Consider the following 18,648-nt stretch of genomic DNA (forward strand, 5'->3'; position numbering starts at 1 on the left):
GATCCTAGCGAAACAAGTTCACTGGAATATATAATAGTAACAATTTATACAGTGTCCTTTCTTTATTACGCTAACACGTGTTTCTGTAAGTTAACTTTAAGTTATTAACAACTATCAAAATTATAATTTCTACGTTTCATTTTAGCTTTTTAAAATACAGATGGTTATTACCGTAGTTTAAAAGTCTGTTAAATTTTATTATAACTAGTTCTAAGAAGTGTTGTACAACTTACTAACATTTTTATTTTACATTTTTACGTATTGTAAACCCAAGCTTTTACTAATCTCTACTAGTTTGTTTCAATTTTTCAGTAGTTAATGTTTTTCCTTTAACTTGAAGTCAGAGTTCACAAGTAAATTAAAAAAAAGTTAGTGTTTTCTTAAAAAACAAATCTTCTGACTTTATTTATTAAGTTTAAATTTTAGTAGCAAGTTTCTTTTATAGCTTCATCTAAAGCAGATTTAAACTTTTCACCAGTGGTTTTTCTTAACACTTGTTTTTTGAATTATTTAGTATTTTTAAGTAAAACTTCTAAATAAAAGTTTATATATAGTATATGTTTTTAAAATGTTAAGTTAAAATCAAAATTAAACTTGAGAGCGAAAATTTTATTTAGTTTATTCTTTAATATGAAAAAAAACAATTATAGCATTATTGGAAGTTGATTTAAACTTTTTACGAGTTTGAATAAAAATTTAAAAAATATTTAATAAATTTTGAAAGTTTAAGTTAGCACAATCTTTGAAAACAAAAGCATTTACATTTACACTCAGTAAACAATTTTTTTGTAAGTGTTTATTAGCAAACTTTACTTTTAATACAACTTTTTAAGGTTTTATTTTTTAATAGTTGTTTTCATTGTAGCATTTACCTTTTTTACCAGTTTTTGTATGTTTTTATTATGTGCTTAATAGTAGTTTGTAAACTTAAGCTAATCTTTAACTTCTTCACAATTGTATTTTTATTTTCAGAGTATAATTTTAACTAAGGATCTCATTAATCTAATTGATTAACTGAGTGAAACATTTTTTATGATTAAGTTCGTGAACTAAATCAAAGAAGTATTAAATTTTTTAACTGTATTTTTAAAAGCTTTTACGTTTAGTCGATTATTTATTTTATCACATTGATGAAATGTTTGCAGTAAAGTCTTAAATAAACATTTAAAAATTACTTGAGTAAAGCATATGGCTAATTTCCAAACACTAAGGTCCAAAAAAAAAAAAAGCTTATAAAAATACTAAAGACTAAATGCTACATGTTTTCTATACAGTTATTTTTTGTAATTTTTATTTAAACTATTTGTTTTATTAGGTAAAATTACAAAGTAAAAAATTGTTAAATATTAAACGTTATATAAATAAAGTTTGTAAAAGAGACTGGTATTTCAGTTTTAGTTTATGTATATTTTTGAAAAATTAATGCGAGCTGTTTTGAAAGTATAGACTATAGAGCAGGGGTGCTCGCACCCCTTGGGGGTGCGAGGTAGCATTCCAGGGGGTGCGAAATGGATTTTAATTTTTGAATTATAAATAAGGAGATTTTCACTCTCTGATAAAGTTTATAAAGCTAAAAAGTAAATTTTGTTATAAAAAGAAGTTGGCGCTCATTTTCTGAATAAATTAGTTTTATTAATACGTCATAGAGCAAGAGCGCTTTTCTAGAAGTAAATTCATTTTACTAATTTCATTTAATAGCTGTTAGTTTAGAATTAACACTTCAGTAAAGCTTTCTTAGAGTTTTACACCTGTGAATTTTAATCATCTATTCTTTAAATATTTTAGTTTCTTAAGTGGCCATTAATTGTTTAAAACTGGTTCTAAATTGGTTCTGTTAAGTTTATTACATTTATAATGTAATCGTTTATTAAGCTTCGTTGTGCGGAAAGTGGTGCTTAAAGATTTAAAATCAGTAAATTGTAAAGTTCACAGCTATTACTGTATGTTATACAATTTAAGAAAACTTGTTTTTAGCTTTAGTAAAACCAATTTTAATAGATCAGCAAAAGTATTCAATGCATAAACTTTATTTCTATTCATCATTTTTTGAACCTAAATAGTTTACCTTTTTCAATCTACTTTTTTTTATTTATGTTGTAAGTATGCAATTTTTTTTTGTATTTGCTTTTATACATATCTTTTAAATTTTAAAAATCTTAACTCAAACCTTTATTATTTTGAAAATTCCTAGCTGCTTATAGTTTTGAAAATAAAACTTAACATAAGCTTAACTTAGAACAGCTGATGTTTTCTACCTTATAAAAAATAGATAAAACTTGTTCGAATATAGTTTGCTATGTTTTATAAATTTCCAAGTATTTTATTTTTGATAATATAGTACACTATCATAAAAATTAAAAGACAAACTATTAATTAATCAAACCAATGATTTTATAATCAAATTATTAATAAATAGTTATAGCATATAGTGTTAGGGGTGCGAAATCAAATTAAGAGACTTTAGGGGTGTGGGGCATCAAAAAGGTTGGGAACCACTGCTATAGAGTATAGTCTAAATCAGTTTATATTTGACTGGTTTTAGCGTAAAAGTAATATAACTTACTTTAGAAGTGTTATTATACTTAGTTATATCGATTATAATATAATATTTTTTAACCTTAGAAAGTATAAAGATACTAGAGGAATTAAATAAGTAATTGTTTTTATAATTTTAGCAGTATTATAACTTGGATAAAATGATTTTATTTATTTTGCTAAACATGCTTATGATAAGTCTTACTTTTGGTGAGGAAACAAAGATTGAAATTTCTGCTACTTGTGAGGAAATAGACCAAAAAGTTGAAGATATAAACTATAAATATTGTAAGCATTATGTTTGTTGTTATTAATTTTGTTTATTATGAAAGGTTGTACTCAGGCATAAAAACCTGAGCCACTTAAGAGGTGACACACGAAGAGTAAAAATACGAAAAGCAAATATTAAAGAGATAAAAAAAGCTTTTAACTTATGGATATATTGAAAACATTTAAGTTCATTAAAAATAAATTCAAAATAAGTAACTTAAAACGAGTACTGTTAAAAATTTAAAAAAATTTTAAACTTAAAACACAACTGCTTTTCGTTAACAAAAACTCAATTAAACTAGTAGTGTTTTACTGTTTATTAAATATATAAAGTGTTACGGAGTTTTAAAATATATCACAAGCTTTATTCTTAAACCTATAACTTCGTACAGCTGTTTCTATTTAATTGATAACAAAAAGTTGTTTGTTGAAAAAATTATTTACTTACAAAGAAACCGTTTTTTTTTTCGACAGGCCTTGCTTGCAGAGGTCTTTAGGATTTGATTTTTAATTGTTATGTTTGATATGGTAATAGTTCTGTAATTTTTCAAAAGTTACTTACGAGTTTCGTGTGACTGCACACAAGGGTAACTATTGGGAGTGTCGCGAGCAATGTTTTACAATGGGAGGAGATTTAATCATGCATAACCTTGGAAAAAGCGGAAAACAATATCATAAGTTGGTTTGGAAGAAGTTACTTGTAATTACAATACAAATTAATTTTCTATTTTTATGAAATCAAACAAAATGTAGTAATGTTACTAGGGTAACTAAAGAAATTGTAAATTACTGCTGGGTAAAAAGAAGTTAGTCAAAGTTAAGACTAAGCTACCTTTTTTACTTTTAAGCTACAAACGTTTTATCTAAACTTGTTCTATGTTTCTTATATTTTAGCTTTTTTGTGGTAAAAGGTAATTCTCAAATATTTAAAATTAGTCTTTTTATTAGTAAAACTAAACTAACTAACAACTTGATCTGTGCTTTCTAAGTGAATAACATCCATTATACATAAAATTTTGGCTGAAAAACATGATAAACACTAAATTGATACAAAAAAGTATTTATTGAAACTTAACCACAAAAAGTTATAATCATATTTAAAAAAAACAATAAAGTAATATAAAAAGGTTTTTAGTAAAAAAGTTGAAAGAATATTGTCAAAAATTTAAAGCTGTTTAAGAAGTAATTTAAAATAGGTATGCAACTTCAACTTTTAAAGTTTTTCAATTATAAATAATCTAGAATTCAGTAAAATATTTTTATTCAAGAGAGATTCGAGCGATAGTTGGACAAGACAATGTTCATCTATGGATAGGGGCTAACGACCTTGGTATGGAAGGAACATTCAGACTTCTCAACGGCACTAGATTCGAAGTTGACGGTGGTTCTCTTTACCCATGGCTGTATAACCAGCCTGATGATTATGAAAATGACGAGGACTGCACGTATATAAATTTTCAAAGCAGTGGAATTAATGACTTGGCATGTTACGTTGACAGTGGCGGCGGTACCGACATACACGGTTTGTGTGAAATCAAGCTTCACACAAACTGTATCGTGAAAAACAATGTGTTTGATTTCAACTAAATTGTACTAAAGTTTTTTTTGTTTGCTAAATAAACAATTTTGAAACTCATTGTTAATCAAAGTTAGAACTTTGAAGAAGTAAAAAGTAAACAAGTCATAAGATTTAAATTAAATTAAAATTTTTTTTAATGCTTTAAAAAACAAAATAGTGATAGTGACTTTTGATACAGCTAATATATAACAGCAGTATTAGAAAATAGCTTCTTTTGAATTTTCGTCTATTTTGACCTATGTTTTTATTTAATTCATAAACTAAAAATAAAACGCTTGATAAAATTCTATTTTAAGTTCTGTTATAGATAGAAGAAAAGTTACTTATAATATTCTCAATTTTTAATAATTTATATCTGCGTCCACAATTTTAATATTTATTGTTTAAACTTTTGATTTTAAATGTCTTTTTTATCATGTTCTTAAAATAAAAAACTTTTTAAAAAGCTGAAATTTTAAATACAACAATAAAATATGTTTTTGTTAACAGTTAAATTTTAGGTTTCAAGGTGGTTTTTTTTTTATACACGTCCATAAATAATTTAGTATTCAACTAGTAGAAATAAAAAACTAAAATTTAACCTCTACTTGTATCATATTGTAGATAGAAAAATACTTTTACTAATAATAGGAGCTAAATTTATATTAACTGACTTTATGACTGTACAAGACTAAAATGATAATAAAATTCTATTGACATCTCATACAAACATAACTACTTTTATCACCGTTGTATAAATCATATGCTTTGTCACAGTAATACTTTTTTTTAAAACATTTTTTTTATGATTAAAGTCTCTTTAGGAGGTCTTCCTTAAGAAAAATATTTTCATGCACAAGTATTTGTTTTTAAAGTATTAAATTTATGCACAACACTTTTTTCTAATGACAATAATGTGCAATTTCATTGTTACTTTTTTTGTTTTAACAACAAAGCATTTTCTTTGTGAAAACTAAACAGTAAGTTTGAGTTCAAACTTTGGTTTCATTAAAATATTTTGCAAATAAACGTTCTTTCAAAGGTTTTCCTTCTACAAAACACTTGTTGGGATTAATGTGTGATGTACTGATAACTTATTTTGTACAGTACCCTTCTACAGTAACCAACTTGATTTTGTACAAAAATCTAAGTATGTTTCAATTGTTTAAAATAGTAAAGAAAATTATTAATGTAACTGTTGTTTTAAATATTGCTGAATTAAAATAAAAACATTTTAAATGACAATCGTTTTACTGTACTTAAAGAAAATTAAATCGATTTTAGTAAAGCTAGTTTATTTTATAGTTAAATAATAGGTATTAAGCTAAATTTTTTTAAAAATTGTCCTTTCAATAAGTAGTAAACTTTGAAGTTTTTTCTTATAAAACATTCTTGTTTAGGATATGAATTTTGAAACTAAAACGATGAAAAACCTTATTGTATTTTTTAAACGTTTGTACAGTGCTTCCTCACTTATCTGGTCCTCGCTTATACGGTTTCTTGCCTATCCGGCTAGTTTGAGTCGAGAAGTTGATTTATTTAATTCAGCTGTGATCAATGCTTTATTATAAAAACATATCTTATTTGATTTTAATAACTAAGCAAGTAGTTTATAGTAATGTTGTATTTCTTAAAAATTAAAATAAGTTTGTCTTATAATTCATATTTTTCCGGTATAAAGCATAAGAACATTAAACCAAGGGCTACTCCGAACATCAAACTTTAAGTTGTGATGAAACCGTTTAACTAAGACTTAATTTAATTAAGACTGTTGCAAGAACATACCTTAGCATTAGTACACAACTGGACGGATGAAACAAAAAACCACACCAGAGAGCGTTTGACAGGTTATCCGATTCCATGAGTTTTATATGCTAAGAAACAAGATAATTATGTCAAACAAACAACAAACCTTTATTCATTCTTTTTTCAGAAAAAGTTCTGGTAATAGTTAACTGTTTACAAATTAAATTGTTTTTGTTAAAATGTTTTTAAACTTTATATAGTTTTGTTTCGTTAATTTTTAGTCTCTTTTAACTCTTTTATTTGTTAAAGAAATTCAAAACAAGTTAAACCAACAGATAATTAAGTGTACGTTTTTTTAGCTGGATTGCAAAATATTATTGAGGTAGATCATTAAAAGAAAACAATACTTTGTTTTTATCCGGCCTTATTTACAAAAAAGTCTGCCAAACATGGCCAGATAAGAACTATATCAATGTTTTTACTGAAAAATACTCTACTTTTTTGCAGTCATCATTAGTTTAAAAATAAAGATTTTTAAATACTTATATATTTTTTACCATAAAAAGTTCCATTAAAACTTCTTTTTTTAAAATTTTTGTTTTGATCCACCGAAGCTACAAGTTAGCATGTAGTCGGATCTTTTTTTTTTTCAATTTAGACACATATTTTATATTCAAGAGATTTGGATTATTATAAACTATACTTAAAATAGGAGTTTTTTTTTTGTTTTCTACGGATATAATTTACAAGAAAGGTATTTTACAGGCTCAATACAGCACGAAATAATTTTTTACGAGCCAAGTAATTATGCAAAGCTATGCAAGAAATTGTTCTATATTTTAAGGCAAACTGTATTTAATAACTATTTTACCAGCACAACTAGGTATCAAGAACAGATTTAATAGCACATTTAAATTTTTTTTAGTTATTTTGAATCTAATGATAAGTTACAAGTAAAAAGTTTTTACTTAAAGGCAGTTGCCGAATACTTGCGTGTCCATAACATATAGTAGAGTTCTTAATCAAATTGAATCAGATAAAAAACTGCTTATTTATTATCAATTGAATAAACTTTGACGTAATTGGGTTAAATTAATATACGACCAGAGGGTAGAACAGGGTACTAAGCAAGAAAATTTAAAACATAAGTATGATATAGATAATTTAGAGTGTAAACTATGGTTCTATCTTAATGCCTTTTTTGATAAAGCTTCTTGCGTTCAAAAATTAAAAATTCTATTTTGTTATAGTTTTACAAATGTAAATTGGTAGGCAAAAGTTTACCTCGAAATAATTTTGGTCATTTTGTACAAAAGGCAACAACATCTGGTCAAGCGACTTAAGAACTTGTTCGACCTTAACATAGAAAAAAAAGTACTAATAAATTTAGGATTGTTAATTGTTAAAATTTGTTAGCGTACAGCAAAATTGGTGTGTCATTAATATAAGAGAGCAAACTTACCATAAAACAAGCTTTTGTTGACTACTACTATTATAAAGAAAAATTTTGTATTTTATCAGTAAAGAAAATAGAGAGTTAAAACCTACATTAACTAAAACCTGTGTAAGTATTTAATACTGTTAGTTTTTTAGGCTTACTTGTGTTTTTCTACGGGAATAATGTTACGAATTTTTTTGTAATAATTTTATAGTTAAGAAAAAGAATCATGATTTTTTAATTAATAATACCATAATCTATTCTTGAAAAAGATCTTAGCGGAAGTAAGAACGGATCTGCTAGATCGCTAGTTATAACTAAAGTTTATGACTTACTAAGTAAACACAGTCTTCAATAAAATAACTATCAACTCAAGATTTAAAAGCCATTAATGATTAAATACTTTATGTAGCACAAACAAAACCAGTAAGCTGTATGTTATATCAAATAAGTTTAGACTTCAAATTTCACTATTGAAAATAATTTAAAAGGTTAATTTGTTGTAAAAACCAACAATTTAAAAGATTTATTTTGATGCTCTAATTTGTCCTATAATATTTATAATAATTAGCTTTTAATTAAATTTATGACTACCTACTTTTTTGAAAAGAAAAATAATATTTAAACTTATGATGTGTGTTAAGTCCTAAAATTGATATAAAAAAGTTTTTAAAACTAATAACCAAAAATTTTTTATAGCTTAATTACTATAATTAGTATTAATAGCTTTAAATTTTAAAATCACAAAACAAATACAAAATTAAATAATTATTTTTACTAAATAGCTGTAATACTTTTCAATTAAAATAAACTTAAAATGTTAAGATTTATTTTAAAAACTATAGTTAAGGTTTTTGTCTGTAGTTTCAAAGTCTTTTAATTGTATTTCTACTAACAATTACAACTTCTAACAGTTTTTCAGAGTTGTCAAAAGATATCTTTAAAACCGCAGTGTGTTAAAACAAATACTAATTTCTGTTTGAAACATAATGAGTTTAGATATTCAAATTTATCCATAATCTGTTTGAATTTATTTTTACTAAAAAAAATCAAACTAATTTAGAGTAACAAAACTTATTTCGTAAAAAACAATTGACTTATGAAATATATTGGTTATAGTGAAAATACAGTGATGAAAAAAGTTTTAGAAAAAACATAGTTTGAAAAATAAATTATACATTTACAGTAATATTACATACAAAAAAGATCCTTAAAACTTATTTATAATTAGAAATGAAAGTTAGGTAGTTACATTTAAATACTAAAAACATGATTAGGGAGAACTATTTGAAACAGTAAATATTAAAGGCACCATGGTTTTCGGAGAACAGTTTAGACACACGCAACAGCTTTCAATTAAACAGTGATTGTATCAGCTCACGTGTGAGTTATCAGTGGGAAATATGATCATTTGTAAAAGAGGCACTACTCTCATCGTGCTTATGTCTGATAATGCTGCCTGGAAGTATACATCAAGTGTATAAAAAATCTGTAACTTGTAGACTACAAAATTAAAATAAATTGTCGTAATTTAATACTTTGACAGTTTTACTTTAATATTTAAAATGTTCTTTTCAAACTATGAGTAGTATCTATAAAAAAAGCAATTTTGTTTGGAAATATATTTATCTCAAATAAATAATATCCAAAATATTATAAAACTTACTCCATTGAAAAAAAAATCCTACTTTATTTTTGTAATAGTTAAACCTATAACTTAATTTTATTGTAAAGTACAGTTAGTTTGACGTTAAATATGGATATTTAAAAATTAATATTACAACATATCAATAATAATCCCTTACAAACAATAACAACAAAAATATTCTTATTGTAAGTATTTCTAAAGTATTTTAAATAAAAATTGTGCTAGTTCGATTGCTGGGAATAACTCTTAACATACTGGACTACTAGGTGTATATTACTTCAAGCAAAACTATTGTGTCTTTAAGAACCATCAACACTGGCTTATAGATAAAATAATTGACCTTAGAAAAATAATTGTAGTATAGACCTGTTTAAGAACAAATCATTACCTTTTAGGTTAAGTTTTTAGTGCCTAAGTTGATAACAATAGTTATAATTTAAAAATTTCTAGCGTTGACAGAATTATACTAAACTTGATAAATAGAATTATAATAAACTTGATTTGTTTTAAAACTTTTGTGATTATTTGCACTCTTTTCGATCATGTTTTTTAAGATTGTTTAACAAGATTAATTGCAAATATTATTAAAGTTTAAACATAAACTAACTTTTCCATGTTATCAATAAACAACAAACCTCAATGGATTGGCTGGTTTCCATGGTGAACAGACTTGATTGGCGGAAGACGAAGATGGCGACACCTAGCAACGGAAGGAGCATGAGGCTGTTGAACCCGATTATCCGGTCCCACAACTGCAACAATTGTTCAGTTGCCAGGTAACCGGAGAAGCCGCGCATCATCCACTTGAAGGCAATGCTGAGCCTTTTGTAAACATGTTTAATTTAACTTATTTGTAAACTAGCTTGTTTGGCGTATATTAAAAATTCATTAAGGAAATTGCAAACCAGTGGTCTTCACGGTGTGCAAGAAATTTCTTTTTGATGAATAAAAATTTTAGAGTGCACAATACTCATGAGGAATAAACTTTGAAACTTACACTAGATATTCTGGAGTTTCTAATGCAAGAAAAAAGCTTCTGATGAAAGAAAAAGTTTTTAGATGTTTTTTGTAGTTTTGAGCACGGGGTGCAAAGAATCTTTCATTAAATTTTAGTGTGCACAGATTTAAACTACCTTGAAGACCACTGATGTAAACTATTTTCAACTAACATATAAGTACTATTTTTCATATAAATTTTAGTTTCAAGGTTTGTGAACAACGATAAATATTTATTCAGGAATAAATTATAACAACAAATCTACTAACGGTTGGCATCCGATATCAACGAGATGTCTGAAAAGCCTGCAATGAACTTCCTGAAATATTTCTTCAAATAGCACGCACAAACACACTATACCCTGTTACAACATACTCAGGCGTTATATGTGTAGAATAATATAGTTTTTAAGTTAAATCAAACTATTAAAGTTGTTGAGTCTTTAATAACTTTAAATAAAAATTATTATAAATAATAACTTTAAATTTCAAACATTATCAGCTAATTCATATTTAATGCAAAAACAAATAAATAAAACACTCTCTCAAGTTTTCTGTGATAGTTTATACGTATTACACTACTTTTCGTCAGAACTTAACAGTAGAACAACTCTAAAACTATGAATAAGTTTTTAAACAAAAACACAAAAAGTTAAAACTAACAAAGTAATAAGCACAATAAATAATCAGTGTAAAGTAATAAATAATTAAACTCAAATACTACTAACGGATAAAAAATAGATAATTTAACTAAATAAAGACACTTTATAATCAAATTCCTTCTGTAAAACTTTAAATTTAATTATTTTAAAAGCACTTTATCAGTGATATTAAAGTATGTTAAAACAGACTTAAAGTATAAATATCAACTAAAATTTTTTATACAAAAAACTGAACTAAAATCCTTCGAAATCAATGCTATTTACAGTAAGTAACTATAAATTAGAGACGCTCTCAACAATAATTGTAGGTGCCAGTACAAATAAACAAATTTCTTACTGAGCTGATAAAATCTCAAAGTCAATAACTCAAATGTAAAAACACTCACTTCCGCATGGGAAGATATGGAGTGGAGCCTCAACAGATGCGAGGTGTAGAAATTTTTGAACGTGAGGTACAAGTCCACATCGTCGTGGTACACGAAGCAGAACGGGGCCGCGTACATGGAGAAGCCGTGGAAGGGGATTACCCCGTTTGGAGGGTACAAGACGACCGCTTTATCGTTGCCAAGCTCGCCTGTTACGTAGTTGCTATGCAATAACTTTTATTTTGTGATACTCCGATTAGACGTGCGAAAAGAAAATAAATGTTTAAAACAAAAAATAATAAAAGAGTATTATTTATGTTCTCATATTAAACTTTATAACTGTAAGAACTTATTTTAACTACAGATAATAATAACAATAATAATTATTATTATAGTAATGTATAACACTTGTTAATGCTCGGTTAAGATTTTAAAAAATTGCTTTGATGTTATACATTAAAAAAATGTAAATTCTGCAAACATTATATTTAAAAAAAAAGTAAGTTAAAATTGAAGATCTATTTGAAACATAATACCTTTAATAAAAGCCGTAGGAGGACTGATATTAGCGTCTTTCAAGTATTTCGAAACAGCTTTATCTCTTGAAAATATCAACAGAATTTGGTGTATTAGATCTTCAAATACAAAATAGTAATCGTCGTTAACTGCAGTTAACTTTACATCCTATCAGTTTGAATTATTATAAAGATTTTATTATTATAAAATTATATTATAAAATATTGAACTGATATTATTTATTTTATGAACAAAAAATATTTTGGAACTTTTAAATATGACAAACTAACTTTATAAAGAAGTGAATCGACTAACAAGTCATACTGTACAACGTCTTGTTTCATTTGTCCGTATCGTATTCTTTGCTGTAAATTTATAAACGGTTAACATGTAGTTAATAGCAACAAATGTATAAACGGGTAAAAGTGAAGGTGGTAAGTTTACTATGGAAAATACAATCAATCAAAATAAAACAAACAGAGTTTTCAGATGTTACATTCAATGCAAGCTTCCACATCTCAGCCCTGTTAGTAGTTGGAACCCCACATCTGCAGAAGTGAGTTGCTATTTCACTTCTACCGCTTGATAGCACTGTTGGTAAGAAACATCAACTATGTAACAAAAAAGTGATACAAGTTTAATAACTACGAGTTTAACAAGTACAAAAAGAACTCTTTAGTTTTATATGTTTGACTACAGACTTATTTTAAAATAACATTTGTACTAACAAATTATCATTTAGAGCTCTTAGTAATTACTATTCAGGATGAAGAAGTTGAGTTTAAAAGCTTCAGTAAATTAATTTGATACCGAAAATTTATAAATACATGGTAAATAAAAATTTATTTCATACTATAGAGATACATCAAAAACTTTCACAAACCTTTTTGGGCCATTTTAAGTCGTTCGTTGTGAAAAGATGTGTAGGAATTCGTGTCCATGTAATCCACAAGACCTACTTGTGGCCCGCTCAGCTCTTGAAACTTTTCTTGCTGAAAAGCGTTTATAATAAACACAACTACTTAAATCTCAACTAAAAATCAAAACTTCATTAAAATACTCGTTAGTGACTTGTTTTTTGTTGAAAATCTGTCTTAACAAACATTACTTAGATACTTAAAAAACTTAATGAATCATAACTTTGTTGCAAAACTCACCAGTTCGACGAGGTCTGGTACTTTCAACGGGATTTGCATCATACCGACGTTTGCAAGCATAAACTCCCCTGCCAAATCGTCTCCGTATATGTAGTTGTTGTTCCTCAGACTGCTGATCACTTCCAAGAAGTCTTTCGGAGCGTAAACCGGTCGAAATTTTCTCAAGTCTACATAAATAAAATACTTATTTAAAAAGTGCAACTATTGAAATTTATAAAAGTATGATTTTTTATTAAAATATTTCCACTGATAATACTTTTATAAGAATCTTATAACTACTGGAAATCAACATTGGAACTCATTTATATTACAGTCTATATAAACTTGAATCAACCATCACATATCTTACTAAGAGATATATAGTTTTAACTTTCTACAATTGGTGTAAAATTTTTAAAGTTACATATTAATTTAAGAAAAAGTAGAAAAAAAAAATCAAACCTGGTTCATCAACGCCCAGTTGGTTCCACCTCTGCTTGAACCTCCTCATTTCAACGTTGGTTCTCGTTCTGCTCAACGGAACGTCCAGTTCGTTCGACATGCTGTTCACGCTCTTCACCACCTTCCGCTCCCAGTTTGCCTGTTCGTATGAATATGATTGTTTAGTTGCATGCTGACAGGGTTGCCATACATTTTTTTAACAATTTTGAAAACAATTTCCAGTTTTTTGAAAATATTACTTTTTTTTTTCGTCTATTTTAAGTATAAAGTGTTGTAAGGTAAAAACTGTCTTAAATAGTATAAAAATATTAAAAAGACACTGTAATGATTCTTTAAATGTGTTTTAAAAATGTGTCTGACATATTTGTACGACTATAATTACGATGGTGGTTTAATTACATTAAGTATGCTTATGTGGACGTGTGTAAAAATGACGACTTTTAATTATTGCAGGGCTGCCACTGGTTAATGAGAAATTTCCTTCAGGTTTTCTGAATTTCTTCCAGATTTTTGGGTCTAATTTAGTTTAAAGTTAAGTTTAAGGTAAAAACTGTGTAAAATAGCATAACATCATTCAATAAGATACTGTAAATCTACTTTAAATATGTTTTTTAATTTAAAAAAAAATGATGATGACAATTTTTTTTTTATCTATATGATAGTTTTTCTATGTCAAATCAAATTTTTACTAATTAACATGTAAATTTTTAAAATAATTCCAGGTTTTTTCAGCCTGAATTGTCAAATTCCAGGATTTGTGTTAAACTTGTTATTGCTAATTATTGTTTTTCTGTGTTGACTGTTTTCAGTATTTTTCTTTTAATTATTAAGCCAACTTGATGTTACATTTATACGATGGTTTAATAGCAAAAATTATGGCAATGACAGGGTTACTATAGGTATTTTAGGTTTTCTTAATTTCTTCCAGGTTTTAAAAATACAAGTTTTTTTTGTATATTTAAGTACAAAATTATACTTGAAGTAAAAACTGTTTTAAACAGTATAAAAATATTGAAAAGACCTTGTAAAGCTACTTAAAATGTGTTTCAAATAAACAAATTGTTAATGATGCAATAAGTGTTTTTCAATATGATAGACTTTTTTGGTACATAATAGAGATTTAATTATTTTACGTGAAAAAGTTGTTTGAAATTCTATATTTCTCAAAGTTTTTCAGTGATTTTTTTCAAACTTAAGGTTTTTCCAGTTTTTTTAGTCAAATTACATGATTCTAGGGTTTATGGCAACCCTGCAATGTTAATGTGTGTAAATTAGACAATTTAAAGTTATTGTTAATTTTTATTTTAACACAGCTTGTCTGTATTGATAATTTCTACCGATTATTTCCAGCACAGTAAATATTTTTCTTTTAATTGTTACTACTATCTAAACTTGAACGATTGTTAACAAAATGTTAATCTAAAAGTATTGTAAACTTATGCCCATCTACAAAATAGGATAACTTTTCTTAACAATACGTATTTAACCAAAATAAATATTCTTACTTGTGCTTCTCGCATGTAGTCAAGAGGTTCTTTCTGTGGAGTGCGACTGTCTTCATAAGAACTCATTCTGTACAAGTTTATTTATTAATATTTTAATGTTTTATTAATAACTGTCAAACTAACTATGAAAGTGTAATATATAAAACATACCAACGTTGTTTGGATGCTAAATTTAAGGTAATAAAGTATCAAAAATAGTTGAAAAAATCTGTGTATGTAAAAAAGGGCAAATCATACATATCTAAGAAACCAGAAAAATATTGTAAAACATGGTACTAGATATAGTGTAACAAATTGTATAGTTTAAAATTGTCTTAAAACAAGTCGAGCACAGCAATAATGAACAAAAACTTTAATAGACCTAAAATATATGAAAGCATTTTCTCGAATAATTTTACAACAACAAACTAAACATAAAATATAAAAAAAACCTCTAAATTAAATATTAGAAAAAAAACTTAAGATATCTAACTAGAGTTAAGATTAAATAATAATTTGTCTACAGCTTTATATGAAATAATAAAACTTATTTGTTTGAAAAAATAAGTATATTAAACATTTTCAACACTCAAGTTATAATATTTACTTACGGATTTTTGTAATCTACTTTAAAATGCATTTAACTAAATAGTTATAATGAACTTGAGTATGATTAACCTTTTCAAAACTTTGAATATTTCATTGTTTAACTTCAAATCTAAATTTTTGTACTTCAACCCTCGTTTAACGTCAGACTTCATTGTTGATTTTAATGTGGATTCATTTTCAGATTCAATCTGTAAAAAGGATGCATTAAAAAAAAATCAGAAAAACTTCTTAAAAAACTAAATCAAATATTTTTCTGTAAAGTATGTACTTGATTTACTCTGACTTTCTATGTTTATCAAAAAAAACACAATTTTTTAATTAAAACATATTGGTTTCGGACGTGAAAGAAACTTTTTGAACTACAGTAAAAACCGTTTTTAAAAAGTTCAAATTTATTAAAAAATACTAACGTATGGCAATTTAGAACAAAAAAAAACATACTTGTGCATTTCTTTTTAGTTCATAGAACACAGGACTGTCATATATTGTTTTTATGACTAACGAAATTTTTTCTGCTATCTCCTCTTCAGATCCCATTGCTTCCTTACATGTTTTAATCATTAAACCTAGTATTTTTTCATAGTGTATAAACGACGTTGAAAAATTAAAAGTTTTTATTTAAAAAGTGTTTAGCTTTGTAATAATTTTTTTTGTATAAACAGAATTCTAAACACTTAAAAATTTATAAAAAATAAACTTTTTAAGTCAAAAAAAGGTTTTAAAAATGTATATTTATAATCTAAATAAGAAACGTACAACCAGACTTAAATTTCGAACAGCCATAATTAACTTTCATACAAGCATTAATTTATAGTAAAACATAAACGTAACATGCTAAATATTTATTACAAAAAAATTAAAAACAACAAAAGTGCAACAATTAATTTAGTCTGGTAATTAAGATAATCTATTTGTTCCATTTTCGATTTAAATAAGTAAAATAAGTTAAATTTTACATTTTGTTTCAAACTTTTAAAAAGGAATGATATCATAAAAATCACATTTTTTGTAAGAAAAAAAAAAGTAATGCAACAATATATATTCAGATTTTTCAAATATAGTACAAAGTAATCAGTTTAAGACGTGTTCTTTTGGGTCCTGTTAATGGTGCCCCTGACGGAGTTGAGCAATGTCTGCGAAGTTTCCAGTATCTTCCTGTACGCCTGCTCCGTCTCCGCGATCGCCTCGTCCAGCTCCCCCCTCACCCGCATCTTCTTCGCCAGGTTCTCGTTCACTTTGGCCAGCTTGTCCGTCAGGTTCCTGACCTCCTCCTCGATCGCCTCCTTGTCCCTCGTCTCCTGGTCGATCTGCTTGCTCAGGTCCTCCCGCTTCTGCCTCAGGTCCTCCACGCACTTGACCAGCTCGTTGTTGAAGCTCTGCAGGGCGGCGCCTTGCTGAGACATTTTCGTGTTTAGTTTGCTGTGTTTGTTATTTTATGTTTGTTTTTTTATTGAAAGATAAACTATATGAGCAATGTTTTGAAACTTGTCAGTTTCTACACAGGTAAGATTTAACGCTTAAATAGTTCACTACAAATACTTCATAGGCAGTTAAATTTTTAACAAAGTGTTCAAAAATATTAAATACTTTTTATATTCAAAACACGCTTTTTGTTTTTTTAGTTACATTAAATGTTGTTATAATTAATAAAAAAATATATAGAATTGTTCAATTAACATTCAGTTAAATTTATTAATTAAATTTTGCTCTATTCGTTTGAATTTTTGTAATCAATATCTTTAACCTATGCAAATGAATAAAGCAAATTAGACTAGTTGTAAAAATTAGAGCTTAGTGGTAAGATTTTTTTATTTAGTTTTATTTAATAGCTCATTAAAAGTTATATTAAAGTATTAATCATGTGTACAAACGTTCTAAATAACTATTTAATCAAAAATAATTTTAGAAACTTTTTTACTGATTCACTTCAATTATTTGTTATTTAAATTTTGGTATCATTTTTAAATGGTATAATTAAGTTTTTATCAATTCAAATTAGACTACACAGAAAGTTAAAAAATATATACACTATTAAGTACCAAAAGAGAATATTTTATGCTTGAAAATGTAAAATACAAAGCTAATTTTTTTTAAATATTACAAAAATTGAGAAGCCAAAACAAAAATGTAATCTTGACTTGTTTATAAAAAACCTAAATAGCAGTAAAAAATTTAAACTGTTTGTGTTAAACCAAACTACTAATTTTTTTTAAGTGTAGTTTCTTCTTATTTCCTTAAACTCAAAAATTAGCTAATAATATTTCCTACAACTTTGATGTCCAATATATCTAAAGTTAAACAGATTAAGATTGTTCTAAAATCAACAAACATACATTTTAATAATTAAGTAGCATGATAAAAGAAAATATATTGCGAAAATAGTAAATTTTATCTAATTTTGTTCTGAGTACTTTGATCAGGTTTTCTTGAAATTATGCCTTGTTCAAACTCAAGAAATCCTTCACTTTTTCCTAAACTTTGTTGATGCTGGTCAGGATCTTTTCTTTGAGTCATACGGTCATAAATCAGTTGTCCTTCTGAATCTTCTACCCATTTTATTGTGTAGTCATCATCAAGGTCGTAATTGATTGGATTTTTTGCCAACTCATGCACAAGTTGTTTGTTTGCTTTAAGACTAAACTCACTAGAGAGCAATGAATCAGGTGTAAAATTATTCATTTCTAAAGTTTCTTGTGTAAAAGTATTGTCATATTTTACATTGTTTAACTTCAGTGTATTTTGTGAGCTATGTTCTAGTTCATCTATATAAGTACAAAAGCTGGGTTTTAAAGATAAATTTTCAGTGTTTTCTTCAACAAAAATTTTGCTTTTATTTATAATTTGTGATTTAGATTTTGTGCTTTCATTCTTGTCAGGTTTAAAGTTTTTAGAATTCATAACAAAATTTTCTGAGTTGAGTGTTTCCTCTCCTTCAAAAAGTGACAGCTCTTTGTCATCATAGTGTTTTTGGTTACTTTCGTTTGCTATACAAATAGTACTGTTGTTCAACGCTTCATCTATTTTTGAAGGTTTGGATGTGTCATCAACTTTTTCTTTTACTTTTCTTGGTAGATTTTCACTACAACTTTTGTTGATTAAGGAATTTTGACTGCCAATGAATGTTTCATCTGAATCATAATCAGTTGTTAAACTACAATCTGTTTGACTTTCTTCAACTTTTACGCTATTCAAACCAGATTGTTGAAATGAATCTGTTTCTTTT

The 18,648-nt window shown here is 26.4% G+C and overlaps 2 protein-coding genes across 2 annotated transcripts; both read right to left on the bottom strand.

The window, feature by feature from the left end:
• Positions 1–8,578: 8,578 nt before the first annotated feature.
• Positions 8,579–15,981, bottom strand: LOC145849945 (TBC1 domain family member 19-like). Its single transcript, XM_082955075.1, has 13 exons — positions 15,867–15,981; positions 15,495–15,613; positions 14,838–14,904; positions 13,333–13,471; positions 12,892–13,058; positions 12,618–12,726; positions 12,213–12,325; positions 12,025–12,099; positions 11,755–11,902; positions 11,240–11,427; positions 10,462–10,553; positions 9,831–10,017; positions 8,579–9,006 (listed from the first exon to the last, which is right to left on the bottom strand). Exons 1-13 carry the CDS (start codon positions 15,960–15,962, stop codon positions 8,920–8,922), a joined length of 1,587 nt encoding a protein of 528 aa, XP_082811201.1. The 5' UTR covers positions 15,963–15,981; the 3' UTR covers positions 8,579–8,919.
• Positions 15,982–16,208: 227 nt separating this feature from the next.
• On the bottom strand, positions 16,209–16,839 carry LOC145829614 (microtubule nucleation factor SSNA1-like). Its single transcript, XM_082937462.1, has one exon. The coding sequence runs from the start codon at positions 16,826–16,828 to the stop codon at positions 16,502–16,504; it is 327 nt and encodes a 108-aa protein (XP_082793588.1). The 5' UTR covers positions 16,829–16,839; the 3' UTR covers positions 16,209–16,501.
• Between the last annotated feature and the right edge of the window lie 1,809 nt (positions 16,840–18,648).

Source organism: Thalia democratica, chromosome 1, assembly GCF_965202585.1.
Source record: "Thalia democratica chromosome 1, ktThaDemo2.hap1.1, whole genome shotgun sequence".
Classification (NCBI taxonomy): domain Eukaryota; kingdom Metazoa; phylum Chordata; class Thaliacea; order Salpida; family Salpidae; genus Thalia; species Thalia democratica.

Bases quoted from the DNA above. Each gene is read 5' to 3' on its own strand.
- LOC145849945 (XM_082955075.1), bottom strand. From the start codon at position 15,962: ATGGGATCTGAAGAGGAGATAGCAGAAAAAATTTCGTTAGTCATAAAA. The intron at 10,554-11,239 runs GTGAGTGTTTTT...ATGTTGTAACAG, and splicing joins CCATATCTTCCCATGCGGAA to GGTATAGTGTGTTTGTGCGT. The intron at 9,007-9,830 runs GTTTGTTGTTTA...GTATACTTCCAG, and splicing joins AAACCAGCCAATCCATTGAG to GCAGCATTATCAGACATAAG.
- LOC145829614 (XM_082937462.1), bottom strand. From the start codon at position 16,828: ATGTCTCAGCAAGGCGCCGCCCTGCAGAGCTTCAACAACGAGCTGGTC.